At 40.4% G+C, this 23,595-nt stretch overlaps 1 protein-coding gene across 2 annotated transcripts in view; it reads right to left on the bottom strand.

Moving 5' to 3' along the window:
• The window catches only part of GLCCI1 (glucocorticoid induced 1), a 53,248-nt gene extending 39,793 nt beyond the window's left edge, over nt 1-13,455 (bottom strand). For both annotated transcript variants that reach the window (XM_027749094.2, XM_027749093.2), the window contains exon 1: nt 12,540-13,455. In XM_027749094.2, the coding sequence (XP_027604895.1) occupies nt 12,540-12,981 (442 nt within the window). In that variant the 5' untranslated portion in view covers nt 12,982-13,455. The remainder of the gene's footprint in view (nt 1-12,539) is intronic.
• Between the last annotated feature and the right edge of the window lie 10,140 nt (nt 13,456-23,595).

Genomic DNA, 23,595 nt, shown 5'->3' on the forward strand with positions numbered 1-23,595 from the left:
AGTTTCAGTGCTCTAAAGCTAAGTTATTCGTCTAACAAGGATTACTGCTGGCATGTATAGGACCTGTGGCATTTAATATCACAAAAGCCTGCTTTGTTCAACAGATGTAACCTACACATTTGCACTCTTCTAACAGGACGCCATGTAGGTAAAACACTACTTTCAAATCTTTCAGATTTTTATGCATTTCACATGTTTAGAATTTTTTTTTCTTAAAGTTATTACTTCAACTTTAAACACCACACAAATACCTAAATTTAGTATCATTTAATAAAGTATCTAAAAATGTTCCTAATTTAAGAATTTAAAACAAAATTGACTGGAGCTCAGCAGCTAAGTACTTGAGAAAAAACACACCAAAACACACAATCGGCCGTTAACTGTTATGTACTTCAGTAGATACAGAAAATTTTCCTCATTTTAGTTCATTAATTTAGATCTTCTGAATGATCTGTTCTATCTATCCAATACTGAGAACCAATTTGGGAACCAAAAACAGTACTAAAGCTTGGGGTGTTATTTTTTTTCTTCCAGTATATTAATAAGTAAAGTCTTGAAGGTCATTATAAACACAATTAATTCAGTAACTAAAGAAACTACCACCTTTGTTGAATAAATTTGGTGACACTGAATGGATGTCTGGTGTTGTTATAACAAAAATACTTAAAATCTAAGATGTAGAAAGTGAGGGGTTTGTAACACTTTATTCTAATTCCACTTTCCATAAAAATGCAGTTGGACATAACAACAAATTAAACAACTTAAATCAGAATGCATGATTCACCATTTTCATAATCAAAATACTCAAAGAACTGTAATCAATACACGGGGGCTATACAATGCCATCATAATGATCAACAATTATTAGAGATAGAAAGCATTCTCCTAGCTAGGGCTAAGTATACTAAACAAGAATAGTAATCTAATCTGAAAAAAATATTGAAAAACAGAAATGTAAAACCAGATTAAAACTGATTGCCTACATCAGTGTCCAACTTTAATGGTTAAATAAATTACCTTTTCATTATCAGTTTAAGACACAGAAACAAAGGACTAGAAACAACTTCCTAAACCTGGAGCCCACTTCGCAGCTATCACTGACAAAACACAATAACTTCAAAAAAGATTACAAACTCAGTCTTACAGCAGCTGAGTATTTTGCCCTCATGATTCCTACTGGAAATGTGATCCAGGAAGATTTTTTTCCCCTGATGGTTTCAAGTCTTCTTATAGTTTTCTATATAAACATTTACCATCTCAAACCAATTCACTAATTGTGTTCTAGCACTAACTTCAGCTCTTTCTTCTCAACTCTCCATCCTCTGGATTCTAAAAAAGCAACTGTATTTTCACGCAGAGCAGATTTTTTTAGCATCACACAGTAGAACTCCTAACCTAGTAGTCCTTCTCTGGGTCTGCTCCAGTTTGATTTTACCTTTCTTGAATTGTGGAGCACCAGAGGAGCGTGCAGGATCCCATATGATGCCTCATCAGGCTCCTGTGTGGTCAGCTACTCTTCATGCAAGACCTGCCCTGTGCCCAGTACTTTTTCAGTCACTTCTTGTTGGCAGTTTAGAGATCTCATGATCACTCAACTCCACCCTCCAGCATTTTCAAATCAGATGTTCCTCCTTTGAGGAAAAGATATTCTGCTCAAGTACAACCTCGCATACATATACCTCCCCTTTTTTCTTTTTAACTTTTAAATCTCACTTTTCAAACTTATTATTCCAATTCCCATGGTTCTTAAACTCTTCTTGCATAATCTTCCTGCGTACTAATTAAACCTCTCAAAATTCATGAAGCATTTCATCACCCTAATTTTAAAATTTGCCTAAGCAGATAAGATCTACTTCCCATCTAGGAAATCAGTTTTCCTATCAAAACCACCAAGTTAGCATGACACAACTTGGAAGCTCATTTTGCACTTCAACAGTTCTCTCTGGTTTCCACCATCCCTTCAAATTTCTTCTGACGTTTCACCAACTGGTGTCTACATTTTAGAACTGGATGCAATGTTTTTCACATATTTAAAACACCAGCATTGTATATTCTATGCTCAGGTATCTACTATCAAACGGTGTCACCTCCTATTTACAAGATTGCCTTAGAAATTTGAAGGCAAGTGTCAATTTCTGAGTAGGCTTTTCTAAAATCCTGCAATGGAGATCTCTGAATTGACTTTATTAAAATATGCAATCTGTATTTATTATAGTCTCAGTTATTCCTAATTCCAAATTACTCTCATCTTTTACAATTTTTTTCCTAAATCTTTCTGGGTTAAAAATCACTGCCATTATGGAAGTGATTTCTTAAGACTTTGTTCTGGTGAGCAGAAAGCATTGAAAAAAATATCTGTGTTATTTCCTCTGAGATTTTTTCCTACTACTCCTTAGAGTTAATTTTGAAACCATACATTCTAGCAAATCAGTCTCAGATCACTCTTCATCTTTTTTTCTTGGTATCGAACAGCTGCAACTACTTTTTCCTTATTTTCCAATTTGCTTGTTTCTACTGTCTGTCTTAAAGCATAAAAAGTCTAAGTCTGTTCGGGTTTTAACAATTCTCACTTTCAAAAAGTGATTGATAATACGACATTCTTTCCTCAGTTCTCCCTGCTGTATCTTGCAGGCTCTCTGTTTATTCCTAGCAGCCTTTTTGAGGTAAGTGTCCAAGCAATCAGATCAAATCCTTGAGGTTTTCTATGTCTGAAAGACTCCAATAGTGTTTATATTTTTCATTAAAACAGATTCTCTTTGTATTGAAGACAGTGTAACACTGTTCAGACAATTTTTCGAACTATTTCCTTCTGAAATCCAAAACTTTACTCCAGATTTATAGATTTTAAACAATATCTCTATGTAGGATCTTTTGTTTTGCTATATATGCATGCAAATTTGCAGAACTAAACAAAGGCTAGATCTAACATTTACTGTATATACAGTGTCAGCACAATCATTTCTTCCCCTTCTCCCACATTTTCAATTGCCACACTTGGTAATTCCTATCTTCAGTGTGGCCAATCTGAGTTTCTGCTACAAGTCTTGCAATCAAAAGATCTCTCTGCATCCTTCAACTTCATATTAAAGGCTATACACAGCACTAAACAAAATCATGAGACTCCAATCATCTTAATAGGCTATATCTGTCTTTGGAAGAAATTCAGGTAGATGTATGCATCAGTTTCTCACATCTAATACTTTAAATAATATATGGACTGCACACATTGATAAACAATTTGTTTTGAAAGAATGAGTCTCTCTTTCTTACAGTAATGCTTAAAGTTTATTTGGATCTCCAGTGTGGACAATGTCCTACATTGAATATGTGTCTCCAGTCACTTCCTCGTATGGATATTTCTCAAATACACATTACTTTTCAACATGCACTAGTTAATTACATTTTTGCCCATCAGAATTTTTTCTCTTTCAGATTAGGACTTTTTCTTGTCCCCCTTGAAAAGAACATCAAGTATTTCAAATGTATTTTATGGTTTCTTTGTGGGGGAAGAAAACATTGCAAAGATAATTATTCTGGGTACAGTATCAGGTACAAAAAAGGAGCCACTGAAAGTGAAATACCAGAGAAATCAGAGGATGAGAGAAAGAAAGTATAAGGTATTCCATTGTCAATTGCCACAGTTAAGCAGACACAGTTATCAGTTAAGAATGAAAATTTAAGACCTTCAACAGAAATTTACTGCTGTGAAGACAGTTTCTCCTTTAACCTGGCAAGCTTCCCAACTACTGTGTAAACCTAAGTTTCATTCTGCATTCTTCAGCAGTTAGCTGATATTTTTAGAGTCACACTGGTCAAAGTCTGTTCCGGGGCACTCAGCATAAAGCTGGGTTTAACTTTTAGTGACCAAGTCAACTCTCCATTGCTTTGAAAAGCAGAAAGTTAAGATAACACGTATAACAAAAGATTTGGAATAATATATGCTGGATACGGAGGTGTAACACCTAAATGCATAGTGTCAACACTGCAAAGCTTCCTGGGTTTCACAATGTACTTTCCAGGGCTCCAGCCTCCAGAAAGACTGATTAGCTGACACATGGCACTGAATTTAAGTTGACTCTGTACAAGAAGTGCCCTCACCAAATCCCTCCAGAGCACAGACTGCACCACAGTATAGATACCTCCTATAATCACCAGCATTTTCTAGTCTTACTGGGTTAGTGAGGTCTGCTGTGACATACAGAAAGGGTGTCACTGAGACCATGCTAAATACCTACAGAAACTCATAGGTCTTGTGCAGCTGGCTCCTCCACACTGTGTGTCTTTGTGGCCTGATGTCCGGAAACACAGTCCAAAATTTACAAGGTTTATCCAGCAACATTTCTGATCCAGCATGGGTACAGTGCTTCATCTATTGAAAGCAACTGCACTGTTATCCCTGGGAGCTACACGTTCACAAACCTGGGCATATATGCACTTAGTAGCCAACTGCTGACTGCATGACATAATTTGAAGAAGTAGAGTTTGTATTTACAGACTAATTTCTGCAGACTACAATTAATTGAATTAGCTAGTGATCAAATACTGAATAATCAAAACTTGTTTTCTGATAAGAATACATTATTTCCAAATCACAGCTTAGTCTCCAAATGCTGACAAAGGTTGAGAAATTAGAGTTTTGAATTTTTTTTAGTACTGCAGCCTAAGCATCTGTATTAGAATATTTAGCTTTTTTCTAACCATGAAGCTTTCTTAAAAATGACAGTATTCAGGTAAGCCAGCTAGCAAACCTTCACAAATTATTTATTTCAGAACTCCAGAATAAGCACTGTACACCAAAACAGAGATTAAAAGGCACACAATATGACAATACCCATATTGCCATACCATTTAATTGGTTCACAACTGAGCGGTTACTTTTACAGGAAACATTTCTAAAAGACAGATGTAGACATACTGCATAAATTAGTTTCAAGTTTGTAGTACGAACACTAGTGATCTTGCAATGAAGGCAGAAATTAGTGTTAATTCTTGAAATTCAGAAGTGCATCTACAACTAACGTCCTTGCTTAATGCCTGGTGGTGTGAGCAAAGGAAAGGAGGATGCAGCTAACCTTGTTCATGCAGGCGACTTGCACTGTTCAAGGAATGGGACACTTAACTAATTATTATTCTGGTCTAGACTATCTCGCTGCAGATTGAGAAGAAAATATCCTACAGTGGATTTCAAATTATTCAAGAACCATGACAGAGCTGCTATCATACTGTTCTTAGTCACTGCTCTTATGAGTAAAATATGACACACCTCCTAAAGAGGAAACAGAATATGCAGTTTGGGTAAAACCAGCTTCAGGTTGTGCAAAACAAGTGGCATATAAGAACTAATGCTGTTAAACACTCACTTGTATTTGATTCAGAGAATAATACCCATTGCAAACAGCTACTCTTCAATTTAACACTCTCAACAGTGAAAGTTACGTTCTTATAAACACCAACACCTTTGTTAGCACACATGCAACACTAAATAAGGAGGTCTAATACAGTACCTTGCATTAAGGTTTCAAAACTAGCAGGCTCATAACATTTTATGACCTACTGGGAAGCATGTACAGTCTCCAAAGCAGCAACATCTAATATGGAAAGCTAATTAAGAGATCTACTACAACAAAAAATGTAAACTTTCTATCAAAACCATCTTCACTGACCCAACACCAACTGGTTAGGTTAACTCCTATTTACAAATTGTTTGTGCGGGAAACTTACGTGTAGACACCCACACCTCCTCGGTGTATTTTTCTCCCTATCAGAGAAAACTAATCTGTTTCTAACAGGGTGACAATAGTTTGGTACAAAGCAGCAGCAGCAGCTAATAAGAAGTGGTGCATAAAAGGAGCAGAGAAAGTGAAGGAGTGAAATGAACACAACCAGGGCAGAGACAGGATTACAAGGCCAGAGACAGCAGGCTGAGGGCACTCCCCAGCATGGTCTCACCTGGCCTGGCTGTGTTTCCAGATTTTCCAGGAGCTACATGCCTTCTTCTGTCTTAGTAACAGAAGACAGACACAGTCTGAGCAAAGTTATCACCAGACAGTCCAAGGGGACAATGTAAGGAAACAGCTCTAGTCCTAAATCCAGATCACACAGCTGGTAGATTAAGAAAGGGTTCCTGACAGAGCATGTATTTCAGTGTCAAATATGGATTAATGCTTCCATGGATGAGTTCACAGCTTTGGAAAAATAAGAGCTGGAGAGACCAACTCACCATTCAAAAGGATTGCTATTACACACTGTATCATGATACTCTGTGTGGTATCCATACTGCAGAAGTCTCAAATTGTCATCCCTTTCAGGACCCATCAGCTATTTTCACACTTCAGCATTTAGTTTCCAATTCAAAAATAGTCGTAATACAAATACTAGTAATGAACTTCAGAGTCAAATCAGATGGGGAAAAAAGCATAACTGAAGGACAATCTAATTTGGGAAGAAGTAAATACACACTGGGAATTATTACTCTGAATTAGATTGTTAAGTACAAACACCCATTTTCTTTCACCCTAATTTCCAATTCTCCTCAGTTTGCAACTGCCCATACCTTAAAAATGGTGACACAAAAGAAACGGGCATAATCTCAGGCTGACAAGTTGCTGTGATGTATCCCTTCTAATGATGAGATATGAATAATATTTTACTTGCCTGAAAATGCCTTAAGCCATTAAAATGCCTTAAGCTTGTTTAGGCACTACAAGTTTACATGAGAGGCAGCACTGAAACAGAGAGAACTCAATGCATTTAAACACTAACATTAAAGCAAGATAACAATCATTAACAGTTAACTATCTTAATCCTTGAGCCAAATTTTCCAGTTGTATATCTTTAATACAGCATCATTTTATTCATCTATAAAAGACATTTAAAAAAAAAACCAACGCTAATTGATGTTTAAACCCTACTACTTTAACAACTTCTCAACATATGCAAAACCTATGGGGAACTAACTATTGTGTCAAGTGCTGGCAACACTCTTTTCTACCAAAGCAATTGCCAACTGATTTAAACAGGAACTTTCATTTTTCACTACGGGTTAAAAAATGTTATTACCTTCTTCAGATGAAGATCCACTGATGAAGTCCCATTAAAAAAGTATTTAAAATATTCACTTACACTGAAACATTGGGGAGCATATACTCTATTTCCAATACATCTGCATTGTTACAACTACTGCTTTCAAGTCCAGACTGAACTTAAACTTCAGAATTACTTCATCAGTTATCTTTATTATTTTTTTCATTATATGTAGAGTAGTATCATGAACTCCATTTTAAAAATAACTGGCTTTCCACTGTGAATTTTAGCTATACAGCAAAATGTGTCAGTCTACACCTGGCAAACACTGATTTTTTTGGTAAGATTTTAAGATACACTCCCTTCATCTACCCTCTCTGCATTTTAAGATCTCTTTTAAGAACCTCCAGTCCCCCCACTATCACGGGAAAGAAAACAACAAAACACAGGAACCATGAATTTCAGAAACCAAACCGCAGTATTTGCCACTGTCTTACTATGCACAGATGTTGGCAAGTAACTTGAGTTTAGCCATACATAACGCACATACATTACTTGCTTACACCCAAAGAATAAGAATTAAAGGTCAAGTAGTGATTTAAAATAGGTATATGCATATACTTTGTAAGTTATTTTTTTCCATGAGGCAGGGAGGTTCTTTCTTCATAGCTAACGCCTTGCCACAGCACTGCTCAAATTCAATGGAGAAAATACCTTTCTATTTTTCTTTCCTGCAGTTCAACACCTGAAAGAAGCTAAATTAATTTGTTTTAGGAAGCATATTTATACAGGACATCTAACACACTATTCTCACTTAAAGTGATGTTAAAACATGTAACTAAAAAGCCTTTCAGTTCAAGACAACTGGATCAAATTTAGCCAGTGTCTATATTCCAATGAAAGCTATTTTGAGAAGAGAGAGGGACAAAGCTGGAGCAAAACTGTTTTGGCCATACAATTATGGGAATACTGCTATTATTCAAGCATCAGGAAATAGGAAGCGTCACAAAAATTACTTCCTTACCTACATTTGTTAGAAATAAAGGAAAGGTCTTCTTGATCTTTTGGCTTATGATGCCAAAATATTGGATGGCTTGAATCCAGGCTATTAAAACACTTCTGCCTTTTGAAGTTTGAATTTTAGGGTGGGGGGGTTTAATACCGATATCCCTTACCAGTCTAGAGATCAGCAATATTGTCTGTCTTATGCCACTCCTCACTCCACTAGCCTAAAAAGAGATATATATACTTCTTACTCAGGACTGGGTTATGCAGTTGTTTTGCATCTTTTCTAATTCCTTTCTCTCACTAATGTTGGCAATGCTTCAGGAGTTATTTTGGGAAGTAAAAGACACTGGGAACCTTTAACAGCCAAATTGATTACAGAATTTTTCCTATGTCCTTAAAACTAATGTTTGTCTTCAGAATTTGACACGGAAAAAAGTTTGTGCCAGAAACTGTGTAAATGAAAGTCAGAAAAATATGAAGCATAATATTACAGTACGACCAGAGTTAATACTAAACAAATCAAAGCATTTGATGAAAAAAATGTCGAACCTGAATCATACAGAAATCATTTACACCCTCCACGTAAACAAAATATTCACACGATGTGAAAAAAAGCCACCCTAACAGGAAACTCACTCTCATATTTATACAAGCTACTTTACATAACAACAGAAACTACTGATTTTATCCAGGCAAGGCAAAAAAGAAAACAACTTGCTTTTTTTCTTTAAAGACACATCCACAAGCAAGTAATAAGTTCTGTTTAACAGGTCCAAGGGTTTGGCTTTTTTTGATTATTACTGGAATGTACTTTGTCATAAACCACACAGCTTCAAATTCTGTTGATTATGTTATGTACTCAGAGTTCTATCAGATATATTCCCTCTTAGAAAACCATGTGTTATTACATTCAACCAGATGCTTTTTCCATTGCCAACTCTCCAAAACATGAACACACACTATAAAAAAAAAATAAAAATCTGCTAGTAAGGAATAAACATGTTTCAAGAAAGAGGAAAGGAGCAGACTTGCACACAGCAGGTTTATCCTACGGTATCAGAAGGTTTTTTGCTATCTTCTTCCTTTTTTTTTTTAGCACCCTGAAAACAGTATATAGCATTCATGATTTCTTGCCCATTCAGTATCAATACTACCAAATACTAATACTGGCATTGACGGTTTCCAAACAACTAAAAATACCCAAATTTTCTTAAAGGAAATATCATCAAATTATTAAATGTTTACATTCTAAATACGCAGGGTGCTGCTGCAGAACAAAAACATTTACAGTATGGTAGAAAGAAGGGAGAGAAAAAGATGATGATGGGAAGAAAAACAGAACATGCTGCTTTCATTCATGTAGTGGTGATGTCAGTGTCTGCAATGGTAGTTGCAGTGACCTGTAGAGGCTCAAAGCTGGAGTGTTTTCACAGAAATCTCCTTTATAAAAAGAACCTCTGGCAAATTACTAAAATATCCACAACAAAATGGCTTAGTAAAATAGTCAGTTCGAGGAATCTATAATGGAAAATCTAAAGGGAAGGGGCAGGTGTCTTAAGAAGAAAAAAACATCCATCCATCAGAATCATAAGCAGTCTCCAGAACGAGCATATTCGTGAAACAATCCAAGTCAGACTGCAGAGCCAAAGACAAACATCTCCTGCCCTGGTGAGAAAAACAACAGGATTAAACCTACAGCCTAAGCTCACATTTTACAGCAGTGGGAAATGGCTTTGAAAAACTGACAAAAAAAACTTAATCAAGCCACTTCCCCAAGACTTGCATACTGATAACAACTATAAATAGCTGGAGTAGTACATTGTTTAACAAGCCACAGCAAGATGGTCCATGTCTGAAAACAGAACATTTTTTAATTTTTTTTTCCAAGTCCTCCATTATTACTGCAGCAGTACTCCAGTTCAGCAATCAGTTTTCTATATACTACTATCACCACACAGACTACAAGCAATGCTTTTAGTACCATACATCATATACTGAAATGCTGAGGAACGCACAGGGAAACAAAGACAAAATACTGCCCCATGGCATGCAACTATATTCCAAATTGTGCAAAAACAGATTTAGGTTTTGGGGGTAGAAAGGGCTAGGGGTTGGAAACCTTTTTTCATTCCCAAAACTGAAGAAATAGAGTATCTTATTACCCGGCCCGCTAGAAAATGGTGCCTGTATTTCGGTAAAATAAAGCTGTTGACGTGTGCAATTGTGGTCATTATTAGGGCGATCACGTTGTTTTCATTCATTCATTCAGGATTTGCTAGAGGATGTCAGCTTCTGCAGCAGCAGCTGGCTTGACCTGGAGGAGGGGGAACGAATTCCTTCCAGCGCATACAGATTACAGGGTGCGCTTCTTAACGGACCGTTCAGGATTTTATACACTGCACCCATTAAACCGAATTAAGCTATGTGTGCTGTTAACGAGGTTCACCGGGAGGCAAGCTCAACCAAGTTGAGTGACGGAAAAGTCATTCAGTACTAATCTACAATCTGATTTATTAAGGCTAAAATAGCCCACAGATGAAGATTGAAACCACTTTCTAAAATTAAAATGTCCCCTCCAACAAAAAAATTCGTATGCAGTAACGAAATACTTCACAGCTTTGCAGTAATTTTCCTTGCTTGCAGGTAACTGCCTGCATTCCTCCCTCTTCAATACACCTTAAGCGTAGACTTTATACACTGCACCACTACAATGTTTTCGTCCGGGTTCCCATAATTAAATAATTTAGAATGCTCATCATCAGCACCATCGCTACTCATATGCACTGACTTTTTTTTTTCTCTAGTTTTCCATTAGCATTTTCAAAAGATTTAAGAAGGAAAAAAGGAAATCTACATTTAATGCTCCATACCGTGAAAAAAACTATGATCTTTAAAAATAGAGCTTGAATGAAGCAAAACCACTGAAGCTCAGTTCCATTTTCAAGCATGCAAAACTTCTGCGTAAACAGATGATCTTTTTCAAAAATAAATTACAAAGTATCTCTGCTCAGATTATAACACAATCCATTTGGTCATCTGCATAAACGGATGCATAGGGCAAATTAACTATGCCAAACTGGTACTGACATTTTGCTCATTCGCAAAAAACTGCCCCTGTCCTAATGACAGATCTGCCCAAGTTAGAAATACTACAGATCGTAAGGTTTTACTACACAGAAAAACTGAAGGGGGGAACTGGGGAGAAGGTAAGATTCCACTGCTACAAAACATGTTGGCACCCAGCACCGACCACAATTTGCCACAGAAATCAAACACAGTAAGACTTATGGAAGGGATAGAAAAAGCGAGGGGTATTGAACCATATAAAACGTTCCGAGAAAGAGATGATGTGAGACACCTGATAGCTACAAGAGGATAACATGAAAAGTCCATTTAGTCTGATTCATTCAACTGCTAAAGTGATGGGGGAAGGAGGGAGGGAGGTAAGATGGCCACTGCTACTTTAACACATTCAATAATTTAACAGACAACCTGACGCAGGTTAAGTTGGACTTGCTGGGAATCAGTTTTACATTTTCAACTTTACAGGCCTATTTTGGCTGCACCGGAGGTGGGTTTGTTTGGTTTTGGAGTTGGGTTTTATTTCGTTAGGATTTTTTTACAATTTCAAGGATTCAGTATTAAATATCACAAGGAGACTGTTATTTGTTTTTAAGGATCTCAGTATGGGAATTTCCTTGGTTTGGAGTCTGTGCTTGAAAACATCCCATCTTTTAACCTAAGATGCTATAAAAATGCAAGTCTAAGAAATTAAGCTCTGCAGAAAGGAAGAGCGTTTGAGGCTTGGGTTTAGCACACACTTTGGAACTCAGTTGTGACATCCCAGATATAAATCTAACCCATTAACACTCCTACTAAATAGTTACAGCTGTAGACAGGGAAGCGGGTTAATTTTAGGCTCGTTCCTCTACTACACACCTCCGCTGCCAGGGCCAGAGCTCAAGGGTAGAAAGAAGGAACACGGCGGTCGGAGCCCCCGATGCTCGCCCCCGGAGGGACCGGGCTGGGCAGGGGGAGCCGCCGGAGGGGGACCCCTGGGCCTCGCCCCGGCTCCGGTCCTCCCGAGGCCCCGCGGATGAGAGCACAGGGGTGTTCTTCCCAAGCAGGATCTCCACCTCGACCGAGACGGAGGATGACACTTCAGGGGGCGCCTCCCCCCAACCTCGAGGGAGGGCAACGGGACGAAATGTTTTTTCCCCTGCTCGGCTGCACTCCTGGCAGGGCAAACGCGGGCACGACACCTGACCCGGGGAGGGGGGGGAGAGGGAGTGTTTTAGGACTCACCCTCGCTCCCCAAGGCTCCAGAGGGGCTGTTCCGGCCGGGCCGGGAGTCCCCCAGTCTCCCACCTCCTCTGGCCCAGGGGGAGGGCAAAACGCAGCCCCACAGCGGGTAGCAGAGCCCGGGGTGCCCGGAGGCTGGGCGGCCCCAGCCCATACGGCAGCCCGGGGGGCAGGGGAGCGGGACCGGCTTTGTCCCGGTGCTTTACCTCTGTACACGGGGGAGCTGGGGCTCCGTCTCTCAGGTGAGCTGCTCCTCCTGCTGCCGCCGGTCTCCGGCGAGCGCCGCTGCCTGCCCTTCACCTTGCCCGGCTCCGCTCCGCCGCCTCCCGCTGCCAGCGGCGGCGTCGCGCTAGGCGGCGGAGGGGGGCTGCCCCCGCCGCGACCCCCCGGCCCCGTGCCGCTGCCCACCGAGGCGGAGGGGGACCGGGTCGGGCTGTGCTGGTTGCCCCGCAGGAGCTGGTACGGGACGGTCGCTCGGATGGGCTGGAGCAGCCGGCTGGTCCCCGCCGCGCCTCCCCCGGCGCCGTTACCGGGGCCCCCGGCCGTGCCGCAACCGGCAGTGGGGGACCCGGCGGCGCCGCGCCTCATCCTCTGCGGCGGGGGCTGGTGGTGGGACGGGGGAGTTTGGGAGGAGCTGGACGAGGACATGGCGGGGATGCGCAGGACCCCGCGGGTCACTCGCTCCGACGACTGCGGGGAACCCGAGCTCGGCCTCCGGCGCCCCGCATGCACCGGCCGCGGGGAGAGGAGGAGGAAGGGGGGGAAGGAGAGAGGGGGCGGGGCGGGACAAGCGCTGCACGGCCCGAGGGAGTCTCCGCGCCGCCTGCCCAGCTGCCCCCGGCGCTTCCTATCGGCGACGGCGGCTGCTGCTCCCACGCCAGGCTCTGGCCATCGCTGCCCGCCCCAGCGTCGAGAGCACCGGGGGCGCTGCCGAGCCCAGCGGCCGCTCACATCGTACAGCGCTGCCGGCTCAGGGTGGTCGCCGGCGGGGCGCGACGAGGGTACACGCTGCCCGAGGAGGGAGGATGGGGAGGGGGGGAGGCGCTCCCAGCCAGCTCCTGCTCCAGCTCCTGCCCCCGCCGGCGCCACAGAGCTGCAACGACCACCATCCGCTCGCCGCGCCGCCCGCCCTCCGAATGGCACCGCGCAGCCCCGGCGCCTGGCCGCGACGGGCAGGGGCGGCGGGCGCGCACGCCCATTGGGCGCCACAGGAGCGCCAGCGCAGGCTCCATTGGCCAGCGGCCCTGTCGCTCTTAGCATTTAGCCAATGAAAGCGCGGCGACCCGCGGCGGGGGCGGGGCGTCGGGGCAGGGGGTGTGGCCGGCGGCGGTGGGGGCGGGCTGTGGGAAGTGGGATGTGGCGGCCGCGGGAGGGGCGGGGACGGGCCCGGGCTCGGTTTGGGATGAGAGGGGTTCACCGCCCGTCGGGGGAATGGGGGACAGCAGCCCCTGAGGTGCCAAGACGCGCTTCTGAGTTCACAGTGGACTTTATGGCGATGCAGACTTGGCACTGACTAAAGAGAGCCAGTGCTCTGGACCGAGTCTTGCACTGCCCCTATTCCCAGAGGACTCTCTGCCTCTCCTCGCTCACTCCACTCCCTTGCGGGGACGGCTGAGAAACAGCCAACATTTCCTGCAACAAAGTTTATTCACACCCATCAAGCCTTTAAAATATTGTTACTTCTGTTAGAAGATCAAGACGTTCTTCAAAGTCTAAAGTGTAGTTTCATCGTTTCCTATATGTGTATATGGAATTAATTTTTTTTTTCCTAATGTACGTCCAAAAACAGTTCTCAGAGAATGTCAAGAGGAAAACAAAGAGTTTTACAGTAATATTTTAAAAAGTGCTTTTGTTCTAGGAGAAAAAGCTCCCACAAGATGAATTGATAACACAAGACAATGAGACAGAAACAAAATAAAGATTAGGATGAGTAGCTTAATAGCTAAGAAAATAAATGGCTGTAAGATCAGAAAGATAAGTTGAGCTGAGTCCATCAAGAAAGCAGTGTTTATGTTGGATCTGATGCAAATAGGATGCTAATGGAGGTGAAGGAAAATGCAGGGAGTCTTGCTATATGGAGGAAGTCAGCTCAGTGTGATGGCCTCTCAGATTCAAACTGCAGGCATTAAGAGAACAAGAAGGACACGGAATATAGATAGAATTAAAATAGTTGGTGTTTCACAAGCTGTATTCTACTATATTAGCTACTGCCTTCCAATCTAATCAATCAAAAGTGTCACAAAATTAACTATATCCCTTGTACTCTTTTTGATTATATAAGAAACACTCATAATGGTCTTGCACACTTCAGGTTACTACACTTTATAATTCCAAAACTGTCCACAGTAATCCTTATCCCTTGGTAGCACAGGAACCAGTCGATAGTCCCAGTGAGAAACTGTATTCTCGGAAAATGCTTCTATTCATGGGCTGTTAGCGAGACTTTGTTTGCACTAGCACCATGTGACGCAGTCGCCGCGGTTATGTTACAGAAAGGGTTGGAATAATACACCCCACATCCACATGAACATGTGCTCAGTCAACAAAGCCACTCGTATAAATTAATTTTAAGAAAAATCAGCAGCCGTGTATTTTTCCATTAGTCCAGTCTTTTTGTTTTCTGTTAGCATGAGACGATTTTTTTTTTATAACTGGACTGTAGAGACTTTTTCCCTCAAGTATTTTACACTGTGCTTAATCACAGCTATGAAGTGCATCTAGTTTTTCTGCTTCAATGCACTGGGATCAAAATGGCTGGAAAGCATTCACCTGTAGTAGCCATCTGCCCACACTGACATCAGTAAGCACATTTTCCTCTGTCTGTAACTTTGTCAGCTAACATTGCTGAGACCGTAATGTCTTATAGACCAAAAATCGTTCGGTGTCAGCTGAGAGAGAAGGTGCATCTTTGACTAAGACAATAGCTGATATGTTCCAGCTATTGCCGGTGCTTAGGGTCACATCAGAATAAAATAAAGATGAACTAGTATAACTCTTGAACTTATCTGTTTAGAAACTGTTTTACAATGCCTAAATTTTGCAGTTTCCATCATGTTCTTGCCCATCAAACAAGCAAGGTATTTGAGCATGAAGAACAGATGCATAAAGACAAGGTAAATGTCTGACACAAAGAAAAGCCCCAAAACAAGAACACATATACACCACACCACAGCCTTACAGTTCAAACTGAACCAACATTTTGCCTGCCTTCAAAGCAACTGGAGAAGAAAAGATCAACTGAGACTGCTTCCGGTCAAATGGTTACCAGGCACATCAACAGCTGTACAGGGGAGACTTTGCTCACCAAAAGTTATTTCCGTCCTCATTCCTTCTTAACTAGAGTTAGCATACATAGTGTAACAGCACAGTGCCATGTGCCCAGGAAACAGTGATTTCAGAAAAGATGAAGAAAGTATTCTTACTTGTTTTAAAGTGGAATACCAACTGCTGAATTTTTCAGTATGTTTTTCATCTAGGTTTCAGAGTACTTCCCTTAGGGAATACCATTGCTCTGTAATATTCAGAAGATATTACAGGGAAAGCGAAGCAAAAACTGAGCTCCCATCAGAGTCTTCATATCTTTCAGAAACCCATGTTTATTTTAAATACCCTGAGACAACTTTTCAAAAGCCATATAAAAGGCATTTCTTGCTTTTCTTTTCCATTTTAAGAAACTACCTTGTCATCTGGTATGTGCTTCAGGGAGTCTATACTGGAGGTAATGGGTATTTCTGAATCTTAAATCCTTCTGGGAGACACAGAAATCGTTAACAAAGCTTCTGGGAGAGGCATCCTGAGAACAGTGGAAATTATACATCACAGCAAGAGCATGAGAGCCAGGGAGTGAACTTAGGGAGTGGGGCAGTGACAGGCAAGTGTGAATCAAAGCTACACACATCTTTTCTACTATTATCAGTTGATAATAGGCTCACCTCTCAAGGTCAGAAACAGGTTTGAGTGCCATGAGCCATGGAAACCGAGAAGTTTCAAGAAGTCACTAGACACTGCGCAATCCTAATCCTTATTTTGTTCCTACTTCAAGGTTTTAGAGAGGAAAAACTCTTAAAATCTGGACATAGCTTTTGTTTCTAGGCATTTACCAGGTCGTAAGGCCATCAGTACTCTGCTCCCAGTGTATCTACTTGCTTATTTCATTATTTTTATTCCTCTCTTGTCTCCCTCTATGTTTTCTTTGCTGCCCTTTACCTACTCCACTTAGAATCAAGTCCTTTGTGACCATCTCTGAAGTATTCACACAGCACCTGAACAAAAATAGTAATGAGAAAGACTGCATTGATTTTCACATATGTTCAAATCTATCCCCTGCGTTTCACTTATTTGCAATAAATATTCAATTGGGAATATTATATTTGGGAAGAGAGAAATAACAAGAAGTACTTACATCACTGTAATATTCTGAAGGAGATGATGACCAGAAAGCATTATCTGTAGCCAAAGACTAGAATAACCCCAAATGACCCAAGGTACAACTCTTAAATGATAAAACTGAGGCTAAAACAGGCTTGCCTCAGTGGACTTGCAGCATCCCTAGGCAGGAATGGGAACACCACCTGTAGTAAGGGCCCCTGTGTGAAATGCTCCTGCTATCTGGAGCTGAATAACTCTGCTGAAGCAAGAGTGACATGTTTTCCTAGAAAATACCTGTCTCAAGCTGTGGAGGTGTTGGTTTAGTTTTTGGCCTCTTTTGCCTTTAAACAAAGTTCTAGCTAGAATAACCCAGGAATGGGAAATATATATATATATATGGATGGAATTATTTTTACTGCAAGGTTTCGCTGCCTTCATTATCCCCACTCCATCTCGTCACAGCTCCCAAATGATGCATGGCACAGATATGATCTACTGAGATCAGCCGAGCACTCTCTATCCCCAGGCCTCTTGGATTTACCTTGTAGTTGGGACCTCAAATTCTCCAGGGCTGCTGATACAATGTCATTATCTCCACTGCTGGCTTTGTTGACACTCGCCAGGGAAGGGACTTCCAACTCGTGATGACTTACAAGTCTCTACATGCTCAAGTTATCTTCCAACAATAAAAGGAAACCCACTACTGAGGACTTACCTTAACATTGCTGGTCATCCAATTTAGGGCCAAACATGTGGTCAAGTGTTAGATTTCCTTTCCTCGTGTCTTTGTTTTCCTGGATATGGGGAAAAGGGATTAAGTAAAGGGCTGTTAAACCTATGGTCCATCAGTATTTATACTAGGTCAAATTTAGTATTTAGGAATACTCACAAACTGGAAAATTTCAGAATTAAGTTTAGCATCAAATTTCAGTCAGAAGGTATTATAGTACTGTCTTTTTAGTCAAATGCTATTGTTACTGTATTTCATTCAGTGCATAGGATTGTCACTGTGAGTAAGGACTGCATAATGAACAATCCAGGAAACTACAGAATAAAAAACGTAAGATTTTCCCTTAAGAAAATTGAATACCTTTTTGGATAATTATCTTTTATTTCCTATCTGTCAGAAGCCCTTTTGTGATATTGAATAACTCACTTAAAGCAGAATCTGCCCATTAACATTACCTTTGTTATAACAAAGTCTTATCTCATCTGGAATCAGACCTACTGCTACATCCTCTTCTCTTCTTCAGGAAAATAGGCCAACCACTTGGGACTTTTGAAGTATGTATTCCTTAGGCATCTGCTCTAACATAAAGGCAAACATTCAACTCACAGCTAAAATCACCATACCTTTCTGGGCTCTGCATTCAGTCTCGAGTTTTTCTTTCTATTCATTGGTACAGGTGATTCCATTCAACACTTCCCTTTAGCTAGCAAGTTAACCATGTCAGACTGTACCCTGTGACAAGCTGAGTTTTCTCCAGCCAGCAACACTGCCCTACATTACTACTTTGAATTTGGCTACTTGACTTAATCACCATCTCCACCTCCCTTCCCCAGTTCATCATCTGGAAAAAAATCAAATTGGTACAGCTGGGACTAAGCCCAACTTCTTTCACAGGAGAAGCTGAGGGGTTTTGCAGGTTTGTTTTCCCTTTTTTCCATTTTTAGGCAATTGGTACAAGAACACTTGTGGACAAGTATGTGTGGTTGCTATACACCAAAGTGAAGCTGACTGAAAGAGTGTAAAATGGTCAATATTCCAATAACCTGCCATGTCAAGCGTAATGGACACTTCTAGCATTTCTTTACCTTAATTTCTATTGCCAGTCTCTTACCTGTAAAATATCAATAATAATAGCAAAATAATGCAACACGTCATGTTGCACAGACATAATAAAAATAATTCTTCCTAAAACGTCTCTCAAGCTATATCACAGAACCATCTGTGAGGAAACAAATTATGTTTTCAAAGTATCTTAGGTACTTTATATTACGTACAGCAATAATACTTTGAATGGAAAAAGTAGAAACAAGAAGCAAATACCGGTAGCAATTTGAATATATTTATATTGTTATATCTATTACCAATCATACCAATATAATAAAAGAAAGGAAAAGCACCATTTCATGCAAGCAGTTACCTTGCTAAGGATGTTAGGAAAGAACAAATGTACTGTATAGTACTTTGATTTATATGATATTTAACTTTTTAAATGAGCAGCATCCCCTTAACAAGATAGATTTGAAGGCATTATGATCCATTAAAACAGTTATAAGTGTCTGATAGTACAGTCCCTGACATCTTTCTACTAAGATTTCTTGATTTGGTCTGTATCTGGTTTTGTGTTGTTCTTTTTGAACTGCATTAGGCATGAATGCCCCTGCCACACCAGTGCCCTAGCTGTCAGGTTTGTGCTGGTGTTAATAAGGGTACATTTCAACAATTCTGATTTGAAAAGCAAATCTGAGAGTTCGGGAACTTCAACCTTCATTTTAGAGAGTCCTTTTCTGGGTTGCTTCTACCTCTCTTTTTATCCTACGTCACTATTTCTCACAAATAAAGCCTTGTTCACTACAACCTTTCCTTCTAGGCACAACAAACAGCACTATACTTTATTTGGAGCTTATCATCACTGTTCCTTTACCAGCCAAATGGGATGCTGTTGAGTGATGTGGTAGACTCCACAGCTACTACTGGAAGATAAACATGCTGTCTCTGAGTCTTCAAAGCAGGAGAATATTCTCTTGTTAAATAGATATTGCAGCCTGGTAAGAAGAATAAGAATCAAATGCATTAGAGACCTACATTACTTTAAGAATTTTAGGGTATGCTACTCTGTAAGCAATGTTCTATTCTGTACATACAACAGGTCCAGAGCAGAGTCACAGCACTGAGTCAAAAGGCTGGAAATAATTATTATTTCCAGGTAGGTAATATGTTTGCCTGGAGAACAAATATTTATTTGTAAATGTGTTTTGTTGGTGTGACAGCTATAAAACAGGCTTTAAGAGTTTGACTAATGCTAATTTACATACAATAAAAGTGCATTTACTTAACTGTAAGGAACAAACCTGTAAAAACAAGGAAGTGTGCAGTTAGATTAAAAGTGTACCATTGAGATGGCACAGTATTTAAGTGAAATATATGATGCATTTCTGTTCTAACTGCATGTTTCCTTGGATTTGTGAGTCCATGCCACAGCTTTAATTGTATTTAAAAGCAAGTTTGGGGATGTGAATTTCCTTTGTTGCTTTTACATCCCAAACTAAAATAGAATGCAAAACTTAGGCATCATTAAAAAAAAAGAGAAAGGAAAGGGAACTGCTAGTACGTCTCAGAAGCTGGGATAATCTCCCATGGGGAGAGGTGGAAACCTTATTCCATGAGTCATGTAATACCAAATAAACAAAGGACTGGAGAATAAATTGTAAGACATTTTTTTGTTGTTCTTCATTGATAGAGGGAGGGCTACTTGACTTAATGGAGCTTTTCCTTTTTTTACGTTCTATAGTAGTTGAAAGCATGTACAATGTTATGGATATAGTTTATTTATCATTGTCGTTTTGATTCTTGCTGTAAGTGTAGTAGAGTTAAGGCATGAGTAACTTTACCCCCTGGACTGTGAAGTAAAACTTTATTTGCAAGATCAAGCCCTCGAGAGTTGCTGAAATTCAGGATCCTCTTAGGTAGTAACTACACTGATGTAGTTACATAATGGCTTAATTACAGTTCCATAAAGGGTTTTGCACACCCGACTATCACAGGTCCTGCTATTAAATCCAATACTTTAGTGACAAAACCCTGAGGAAGGCAGCTGAGTAAGCTGTGTATGCTGGCATGGCATGCTCTTGGTCTCCAGTGAAATCCAGGAGTCTGATAGAAGGCAACAAATAACTCCCTTGCATTGGCACAGGTCCTGTCTGTAATCAAACATAATTATGGAATCACTACCAGTCAGAGCTGTTATAGTCTTGCCTGTAATCAAGAACAGCATTATTGCAACAGTCATTACTCTCAAAAGTAATCTGAGATTTACGGATCCTTGGAAAGAAAAGCATTGTTTGGCATCTATAAGTGTTACTTGCCCATAAAGAAAGTTCTTCCTCTGAGAGATCAGAGCAGTTCCAATGAAGCATATCTTTTGGATAATTTCTTCAGATTCTTCATAGTCTTAAATGACAAAAAGCACACATATTACTTGAAGAAATTAAAACTTGGATTTGCCAGCCAGGTAGATGTAGTCACACATTATTTCCATGAGATATAATGTAACCACTACTGGTGGAGATAGAGCTACTACAAATACACAGTGGGAAACAGTGTGATCATACAGAAACTGAACTCTGATGTAATTGTTCAATTATTATAAGCCCAGGATGAAAAGTTTCAAGGGGAACACCTTCTCCTATAGTACTGAGTTATGGCTTTGACTCTATGTACCTGTCTTATTTGAGAGGTAATGTTAACCAGAAAAATGTATTTGGAAAAATGATGATATGTGAAATAACTCATTATAAGACGTCAAGAGAAAGGGAGTAAGAAGTGCAGTTGATCATGCAATGGTAGAAGAAGCTGTATCTCTTAATTTTGGAAAGAAAAGGGGAAAAGAATTTTTTTGTGACTACTTAGCTCACAAAGAGACAGAAGAGAGCTGGATGTAGGAGGGAAAGCAATGGGTGAAGAAAAAGCTTGTTACATTAAAAATGTTACCTCAAAAGGTTTGGAAATCCATTAATAAAACCACCTCAAAGCTCCCCAAGGAAATTGGGTGTTTTCTTCTACTACTTACATAGGTGATCTGTAGAGTTGATCTGGAGGGCACAAGAGCTGATGCAGACTACTCCTCATACCAAGCCTCTGAGGTTAGGAGTGTCAGCTCCTGTTTGTGTATATGGCGACAGTTCTGCCAAATACTTTTCAGATATAGCAGCTTTATCAGTGAGAAAGATCTGGGCTGCCATGCAAATATAATCCTCCCAGTGGTGTGTCAGGCTCAAAGAAGGGAAGAAGGGTGTGATTATCATTCCAGAGGAGCGTAATATGAACCTATGCCTCCCATTCAGTCAGGTGATGGTTAGATCAAGGAGGCTTCTGCTCTTTACTCACCGTCTTTCTTTATTTTTTTCTCTCTTTCCTTTTTTATTTTTCTTCCAGCAAACAACTTATCTTCATATTAACTCCTTTTATTATGTACATTTAAGATGTCCAAAGCATGAACCAATGTCTCAAGGCACAGTGGTCCTTGGAAATGGATCTCCAACTAGACAGACCATCAGCAGAGTATTAGGTGGATGGGAGTTTCTTGTCTTGGGATGTTGGATATTTTCTGTCTCTGATTAGCATTTTACCAAGATAAGTTTTCACTGAAAACAGTCTAATGGAGTCTGTCGCCGTACTTTCAGCTCTGCTAAGCCTAGTGCCTCAAGATTTCACTAGCAGCTATGGTCTGGGACACACAAGCCTCCAGTCCCCATATAAGGGTGACCCACACGTTTGATTGAACAAGTCTTAAAGGCGAATGTTGTCTGTTCTGTCACTTTAAGGAAGCAGGTCCTCACCTAGTGAAATCAGGTGTGTGATCTCCCAGGTCTCCTCAACTCCTGTATATCCATTTGTTGGGGTTTTTTTTCTCACAGGAAGGACAAACACATCAAAGAGCAGATGGGAGAATGGCCATCCTCTAACCACATTGGGTAGTGCTTATTCATGGGTCATAATCCAGAAACAAATTATCTCTGTGTGTTTGGGGTTTTGTTCTGGTCTTGTAGGTCCAGTAGTAATGATGGAAGCCTGGAATTTAATACACAAAAAAGTACAGAAAAGTAAGGCTGGCAAAACTCAAGATTAAACAAGTAACTACGGCATGACAACAGCAAGATCTTGATCTTTAAAACCAGACAAATTTCTGGGCCAAAGGGCCTTTCCTCACTGTAGGCTGCATAAAGGAAGGAGTGAAGGCAGCTGCAACCACCTCAGTTTCAGAGATGGGGTTCCCAGTAGTCAGTCCTGCAAGAAAACACCTGGCTGGCCTTAACGAATGTTATTTTCTAGAATGTTCCCTGAGCTCTGCTGGCAGGGAAATATACCTGCCTTGTAAGGAAGAACATAAAGAGACAGTTCTCAAACAGCACAGGGTTTGACTTATAAAAGCTTTCCTTAAGGGCAGAATTAATTTTATATCATAAAGATCTATTATATATTCTGTTTATACAAGTATAAAGCATTATGGTTAATTAGTTGTGGTGCAGACTCCTGAAGCAGAATCTGGTTAGAGAATAAACAAAACACTCAGTCAGCTGCGACTGTGGTTAACAACTTGCACTTTCATATCACCTTTCACATTTAACTCCCTTGAAGTGATTTATATGTTATGCAATCCAGTGGGCTTGAGCTTTGTGTTTTTGCTGGTTATTAGGTCTATATAAAATTATAATATGCTGATCAGAAATGGTCGAAGATTCTCACACCTCTAAGAGATTAAATTAAAAATATTCTCTAACCAACTTTAATGCAACTGTTTTCTCACTTATTGGTTAATCATGATCCTATTATGTCTGGCACTGTATATACACAGAACATAAGTACTTCTCCATCCCCTTTTCCTGTCCTAATATTGACAGTTCTAACTGGAAGCAGTGGGAATCTCTATCTACGTCATTATCCTAAAAATAGGGGTGAAATCCTGAGTGTGAAAAGATGTTGGTAGAAGTGTGCAATACTATATAGGCTTTGTTTTCAAACTATATTCTTATAATATGTAAATCCTATGAAATGAGCTAACATGCCACAATATTAATGTCTCAAACCATCTGACGTCTTTGAACTTGATTATTTTTTTTTGCCATCACATCATTTAGCACTGAGTCTTATTGTCGTGTATATGCTGC

This window comes from Pipra filicauda, unplaced genomic scaffold (genome assembly GCF_003945595.2).
Source record: "Pipra filicauda isolate LSUMZ 115617 unplaced genomic scaffold, ASM394559v2 scaffold66_size7647185_pilon, whole genome shotgun sequence".
Classification (NCBI taxonomy): Eukaryota; Metazoa; Chordata; class Aves; order Passeriformes; family Pipridae; genus Pipra; species Pipra filicauda.